The sequence below is a fragment of the Nannochloropsis gaditana genome (assembly GCF_000240725.1).
Source record: "Nannochloropsis gaditana CCMP526 unplaced genomic scaffold scaffold867, whole genome shotgun sequence".
NCBI lineage: Eukaryota > Eustigmatophyceae > Eustigmatales > Monodopsidaceae > Microchloropsis > Microchloropsis gaditana.
Genome location: NW_005803086.1, coordinates 1 through 6,747, shown reverse-complemented (window position 1 = coordinate 6,747; position 6,747 = coordinate 1). Strand labels below are relative to the sequence as shown.

The 6,747-nt window shown below is 50.7% G+C and overlaps 2 protein-coding genes across 2 annotated transcripts; both read right to left on the bottom strand.

The window, feature by feature from the left end:
- Positions 1–351: 351 nt before the first annotated feature.
- On the bottom strand, positions 352–2,474 carry NGA_0432901 (uncharacterized protein). The gene is made up of 6 exons (XM_005853479.1): positions 1,980–2,474; positions 1,746–1,865; positions 1,521–1,619; positions 1,177–1,437; positions 745–976; positions 352–609 (listed from the first exon to the last, which is right to left on the bottom strand). Exons 1-6 carry the CDS (start codon positions 2,454–2,456, stop codon positions 563–565), a joined length of 1,236 nt encoding a protein of 411 aa, XP_005853541.1. The 5' UTR covers positions 2,457–2,474; the 3' UTR covers positions 352–562.
- An 813-nt stretch (positions 2,475–3,287) lies between these two features.
- On the bottom strand, positions 3,288–4,992 carry NGA_0432801 (uncharacterized protein). The gene is made up of 4 exons (XM_005853478.1): positions 4,598–4,992; positions 4,234–4,354; positions 3,792–4,085; positions 3,288–3,651 (listed from the first exon to the last, which is right to left on the bottom strand). The coding sequence occupies exons 1-4, from the start codon at positions 4,939–4,941 to the stop codon at positions 3,484–3,486; spliced, it is 927 nt and encodes a 308-aa protein (XP_005853540.1). The 5' UTR covers positions 4,942–4,992; the 3' UTR covers positions 3,288–3,483.
- Positions 4,993–6,747: the final 1,755 nt, after the last annotated feature.

Sequence of the window (6,747 nt, the reverse complement as noted above, 5' to 3'; positions counted from 1 at the left end):
AGAGCGCTACATTTTGCAAAAGACCTCTGCTACAGCAAAATCCATAATAGTAACTACAAGAAGGAAAAATTGCTCGATTACGATGCAGGGTGTTCAAGCCTTGGAATATATAATGAGAAAATATAAAGACGAACACGAAGATCAACGAGAGAATAAGGGTAGTGTTGTCGAGCATCCCAGAGGTTGGATTGGAAAGTAGTCGGTGTTGACAAAAGGGTGCTGGACGTTTGAGCGCAATTTTCGTTTTCAAATCAAAGAAAGAAAGATATGCTTAATCAAAGCCTTTCTATAAATGACCTATTTAAAAGAGTTGTATTCTAAGTCGACTTTGAAGAGTCTTGTAACCTATTTCTGATAGAGACATTGAATGCTGATGCTTTCCCAATATGATTTCTGTTACAAATACATGCCCCTGAAATTTCCTGCAAATCGAAGGGAAAGTCCAAGTCGGAAAAATAGACCAGACGGATTTGATACATTATTTTCCCTGCAGACAAAAAAAGGTCAACTTATGCTTGTCTATGTCGAGGCGTGCAGTGTTGAATCGCGCGAAGGTATGCCGTTAGCGTGTGAAACGGCCGTAGCAGTCGCTTAGAAGAATGTCCTTACCTAATTGTGCAGGTAGACGGAATGTAAATGACAGACGCATGAGTAATTACCAGCTGTATGGCATTAGAAGTCGTGTGTTACGACCACAGAGGAATCCTTGGCTGGCATGTGCTCTCATTCAGCATGTCATCTTACCCCAATATTTCAAAACAGTGCACTCTAAAATATAGGCGCGACCAATGGACATGAATCCCAAAGACATGACCGTGAGCTCCGCCTTGGCCCTCGTGTAAAAAAATGTAGGCCCACCGGTCAACACGGCTTCGGCTAGGTCTGGACCACCCTGTGAGGGATGCGAGAGATAGGAGAAGCGGACGTCAACCCGACGACCTTCCCCATCGATGCGAAAGGACAATCCGAAGGATTTCTCGTTTGACAGTAATGTCTTTGTTATACTTATAATCTCTGACTTCCACGTACGCAGTGATTCCCCTCCCGTATTGACTTGCGGATAGCGAGGGCGGTTAAGAAGGACATATCTTGCACAAAAGCGCATGAATGGACTCAATAAAAAGAGGACACACGCATCAAAAAGTTTTGAAAAGAAAATGGTCGGACTTGACACACCTCAATCGAGCCCAGGTCGCGCACGACAAAGACAGACTCCGTAGTGTGGGCGCCCTCGCGGGCGTGCAGAAGATGCTCTGGAATGGTCGAAACGCCCAGCAAAGACCCGGGGGAGCGGGTTGGGTGGGAGTAAACACTAATGTCTGTGGGATGCACCTGTCCGGATACGAGGAAAGGAAGCCGAACACGTGGCGCGAGCATACGGCGGAAACGGGTTAGTTGAGAGAGCGTCCCCGACCCTAGGTTGCGAGCTGGTGAGTGCTATCGGACAAGTCTATCCAAGAGAATCTTTCGTCCCCTACTGAACTAGGAGGAACAGGATGAGTGGCCATAAAATACCGTACCAAAATTGAAAAGCGGTTGGGGTTGTTGACGCGCATGAGAGAGCGGACAGGGAGCGAGCCGTCTGGAGGGAGGGGCAAGACCACATCTACCGCCACTACCTGCGATAGCAAATGGGAACGAGTCAATCAAATCCGGTGTATGTGTATCAGGAGAAGAGGGAACGTCGTATGTTAAGCAAGGGGGTTAAAAAACGAATTTTGATTGTCATGTTCTCACAGCAATACCTCAATGTGCGGTAGGCTCATACCGAAACCGTAGACGACTGAAACGAAGAGGAGGAGCAGGAAGGAGATGAGCAGGACTACAATAGAAGATACCATCAAGCGATACTTCCACTTAGGCATCTGTGGGTATGTAGCGGTTTATTATAAAACCAAGTACGCTCGCAAAATACTAGGTCAACGCCCCCTCTGCAACCTTTTCCATTCAATGTGCAACCTGCCTTTCTCTTGCCATACCTGATACAAGTGGTTACCAATCTGTCCGACGATGCTCCGCACACTTGAGTGCAAAGAGGACAGGAGGGAGATCGAAGGGGAAACACTCTGTGGTTCCTCAGTCCCCTCTTTCTCCTCCACATCTGCACTCCCACCCTCTCCTCTTCTTTGGTACAGATTTTCTGACAGAGCTTTTTCCTTTTGATCCTTTGATAGCATCGCGGGCCATGAATGAGCTTTGAGTCTACCCCACAGCCTGAAGCGACGGCAGGTTGGAGTCGATGGTGAGACACATGAAGTGCCTTTCTCTGTTAGATTATACAATTTCGTATCTTCTTTGCTATCTCTTCTGTCCTCCCCTTTCTCCAAGTCCTCCTGCTGTACATCTTTATGTTTCTTCTCAGTTTTTTTTCTACCTCCTTTGTTTTTACTGTCTTCATTGACCGGAAGCCCTTCATTACTACCGCCCTCCCCCTCAAAAACCTTGCTCTCACTCATGTCAGCATTGATTTCGCTATCTGTGAGGGACGATAACGGAGGAAGAATACTGTCCCGCGAACGCATAAAATTGCCTGTGAGCGGAGGATACATGTCCAGAAGAAAGAGACGAGTCACGAGAGCCGAGAACTCCACCGTGCGGCGGCCAATAAGCGGGACGACTTTGCCATAAAGCCCGTCGGCCGGGACACCAAAAGTATCGAAGGCAATGACTTCAGCGAGCTGATTGTGCTTCAGATCACAAAGGCCGCGTGCCTATCAGGATTTTGAGTCTCGGAGACGGGACAACAGCTGTGCCCCAAAAGCGGTACGACGACAGCGAGATAGGATTTTAATCCTTGGAGATATCATGCCAGCTGGGCGATCGGGCGTTTACGTTCCTGGGGGTGGAAAAAAAGGTCGGAAAGGGACAAGGACAGGCACCGGCAAAGACCAGCTCGCCGCTTGTCACTTTTTGACGGACGACTTGTGCATAGTGTAAGGCATTTTGTCGCGCGTGACTATTTTATCGGATGTGGGGAAAGTCCGACAGGCCCGGGGAAAGGTTAAGTGGACCCGGTGTCAATGCTGAAGAAACATGCTTCGAGCGCTGATTTACACACGTCTTGAGGGAAATGCATGAACATAGCATACCTTTCATGAATTTCTTAGCGCAGACATTGTAACAAGTGACAGTGACTAGAAAGGAGCGGGAATAATACAGCATAGTAAAATCAAACGTAATACCACGTGCCGTGTACCACATGCAATTACGCAAAGATTATTCTTTTTTTCTCACCTACACACATCGGAAAAATTTGTTAATTTCGCAAATTTCAGTGGCTCCTCCGGGCCTGCACGTCCCGGCTGAAGTCCCTCCTATACACGAGAGCCTCCTCGGAGCACAACTCAAAACTTGTCGTCGTCGACCGCCCTCCGCCTCCCTTCCTGACAACCCTCTCGGTTGCCACTTCAAAAGTTCCAACTCGCTTTAATTTACTGCCTCACTACTCTATCCAGACCATATCCTCGCCCCTTCGAACCTGGACTATCCCTTGTAAAAGCGCCCGTAGCAATCGCTGAGGGTCAGGGGGTTCTCGCCCCACTTTCTTAGCACCGTGCATTCCACCTTGAAATTCCGGCTGGTAGGAATGAGTCCCAAGCCCTTCACGGTGATTTTACTAGTACTTGTCGTGTAGAGCAGACAATTTTGGCCCTGTGGACGAGAAAAAGGCGAAAGACACATGAACAGGCATCCGACGCTTTCCGCCCCCTCTTTCCCACCCACGCATGCATCTCCAGCCTCGGCCCTAAGCCTGCCTCTAGCCCTAACCCCTTCCGACATTCCTTACTCACCTCCAAAACCGCTGCGACCGTGGCGTTCCCCCCATCGATGCTCCCCACGTCCTTCAAGGTGAAGTTCACGTCAAAAGAATAGCCTTCCTCGTGCCCGGCCAGCCGGATGGTCCGAGGCGCGGTGAGGGCCAGCAGGCTCTCGGGGGAGCGGGAGGGGAGGGCGTAGATGCGTATAGGCGAGAGGCTGGAGGTGGTGAAGAAGGAGTTGGGATTGGAGAAGAGGATGGTGGAGACGATGGGAATGTGGCCGGCAGAGTCCACGTGTGGTGGGGGGAGGGCGAGACGGACGTTCGTCTGGGGGGATAGGAAAAAGAGAGAGGAAGTGCTTGTCTGTCATCTTATTTTTCTGGAATGTCCCCTCTGCGAATGAGCATTTGCCCCAGGGCGGTAAGTTTGGTGCCCTATACCTCCCTTTCCCCTCCCATAACGCCCTCATCTTTACCACTCGTATGTGTGGCAGGGCCATGTTGAAGCCGTACAGCACCGAAACGGTCAAGACCAGGACGAGGGAGACAAAAAGGATGATGACAGTGCATAAAAGCAGGCGGTATTGCCACTTGGGCCTGTGGAAGGAGGAACAGACAAGGAAAAAGGTGAGAGCTCTGGAAAAGATGGGCGTGACAGGCGGCATGACATGGCACTCTGCAAAAAACAAATGCGATGTCCGCTCATCTGGTAAAACTACTATCCCAAGAAACACGTGATTGCAACCCAAAAACAAAGCGCCGGCACGTAACTCTGGGAAGTGAGGAGGGATAAAGACATCTATCGAAAATTCCCGCCTTTCTCTCAAACAGTCTGCTTACATGTGATGGAGATAGTCTTGAACATGGTGAACAACATTCACCACCTGAGAATGCATGGAGGACATGAGATGTATCTGTGATGGTGTCCCCGGTGGCTTCAGGTCCTCCCCGTCGTGGCTGGATACAGCGGAGTGCCATTCTGAATTACATCGTCGAGTAGAATTACTGGAAGATATGCTCGTGTTACTCGTACTTAATTTGTCTTTTTTCCGAATAAAACTACGGGGAACGCTGGCGTCCGTCGAGTCGGGAATATTAATCTCTCCCAGCTCGGCATCCCCTGTGTCCTGCGTGTCGTGACTGTCTGATCGAGGACGAAGATCTCGAGGCGACGGCGGAGGCATGACCTCTCAATGAATAGCCACCAAAAAATCCCAAACAACGATTGCCTCTGTGAATAAGGATATGTAGGGCGTATTGTGAGGTATTTTCCATCTTCGCTTCAAAATTCCACCAGCAAGCAGGGTTTTGACCGGCAAGTCGTGTGGCGGGGAAACGAGCCTCCCTCCTGATCCCGGGATCTTTCCCTGACCGGTCCCCCGCGTGCACATAATTAGCATTACCAAGTCACCGCCTCTTTCCTACACGTTCCAAAGCACGCCCACGAAAGCCGTCGTCGTCCCCGCCTTCGTCGCAGGACATGTCGCGAAAGTGCGCCGTCACCGCGGGCGGGTCACCCCAGTCGGGAGGCTCATGCCGTGTGGACCGAGAGCTTAAAGGCAAAGACGTCAACACTTGAATATTGCTCAGCGACTAGGCGATCCCCTTGCAAGGCTTGAATTTCCATGTCCCTCACCCGCGCACCTTCTTTTTCTCCGGCGCAGACGCCTTATGGAAGAAGGGGAAGTGCCTGCCGACGAAAGACATGTGGCGACCATGGATGGAATTGCAACTGCGGACGGCCCAGTTTCCTCTTTGTCCTCAACTTCCTCCTTCTCACAAAATTCTGCTGTGGCCTTCGGTAAGTAATTGATCGGTATTAAGGAGATCATGGAATCACTCTACCCTCATCCTGGTAGCATTAGCTGAGGGTACCAGTGTTGCATAGCCTAAAGCAATAGAGTGCACCACTTACCAGGCTCATGAATCCTCATCCTTTTTCCTTTGGGCAATCAGAGATGGACGACAATCTGCTCCTTGAAGAAGCTCGCGTGCCCGAAGCACAAGTCCAGTCTCAAAGATCGCTGGAGTTGGTGGCCAAGTGGCGGGGGAAGGAGATCAATTTGGGGTCAATCCCTGACGGGTAAGGGGAAGGAAAGGAGCTGTCAATTGTGGTTCTCGAAGCCCCTCAGACTGCAGGGATAGATCCGGCTTATTCTCTCGCGAGACGTGATCATGCACAAAAACGGGCAACATGAACATTTTTTTTCTCTTTGTGTACATTGCTGGATGCTTCCATGCCTTTATATCCTCATTCTTGGCTCCTCCGCCCCTTTTCCCCCCTATCAGCTGTACCATTGCCAACTTGAAGATTATCCTTGAAGCCAAAACTCGGGTCCTGCCCGAAAAACAGAAAATCATCGGCCTCACTATCCAAGGCGGTAAAGTGGCCAAGAACGAGCACACGCTGGACCAGCTGGTGGTGAAGGATAAGCGGGGCCCTGTGAGGTTCATGCTCATCGGCACTCCTGAGGTAGGAGACGACGGCGGACCAGCATGAAATACGCTGTTCGGGACGAAGAAGCCCAGTCTGATGCATGTAGTGCAAAGGCGAGGCCTAGGGCGGCTGAAGGGCGGCGATTGATTGCGACGACGAGTTTAAAACCTCCCCATGATGTGTCAAGAGAGGGAGAGAGATGTAGGCATAGGATGCGACGCATTCAAAGTTCCCACAGGGGAGCCCGTATGCTTGTGATTAGATCCGTCGCCGTTGCCTCTTCCTGTGGTATTCATGGAAGGATCCTGCTTGCTTTCTACCCTCCATTCTCCTTTGCTGCCCCTACAGGCAGAAGTATTTGTGGACCCGCAGGAGAAGGAGAGCCTTCCCGAGGTCTTTGACGACTTTGACCTTGATGTTACGGCGCTTTCCGAGGGATGGAGGCGCTCCGTACAAAATAGTGAAAACCTTCGCAAGTGAGTTGATGCCACACTGCATCCCTTTCTCATCCATTTGTCCTCCTAGTCCTCCCCCCTCCCTCGTCCCCCTCCCC

Excerpts from the sequence above, each read along its gene's own strand:
- NGA_0432901 (XM_005853479.1), bottom strand. The coding sequence starts at position 2,456 with ATGAGTGAGAGCAAGGTTTTTGAGGGGGAGGGCGGTAGTAATGAAGGG. Across the intron at positions 1,438-1,520 it reads CCAACCGCTTTTCAATTTTG|CACTCACCAGCTCGCAACCT; the intron begins GTACGGTATTTT and ends CTTGTCCGATAG. Across the intron at positions 977-1,176 it reads GCGACCTGGGCTCGATTGAG|AAATCCTTCGGATTGTCCTT; the intron begins GTGTGTCAAGTC and ends CTGTCAAACGAG.
- NGA_0432801 (XM_005853478.1), bottom strand. The coding sequence starts at position 4,941 with ATGCCTCCGCCGTCGCCTCGAGATCTTCGTCCTCGATCAGACAGTCAC. Across the intron at positions 4,086-4,233 it reads CCCTGCCACACATACGAGTG|ACGAACGTCCGTCTCGCCCT; the intron begins GTAAAGATGAGG and ends CTATCCCCCCAG. Across the intron at positions 3,652-3,791 it reads CGGTCGCAGCGGTTTTGGAG|GGCCAAAATTGTCTGCTCTA; the intron begins GTGAGTAAGGAA and ends TCTCGTCCACAG.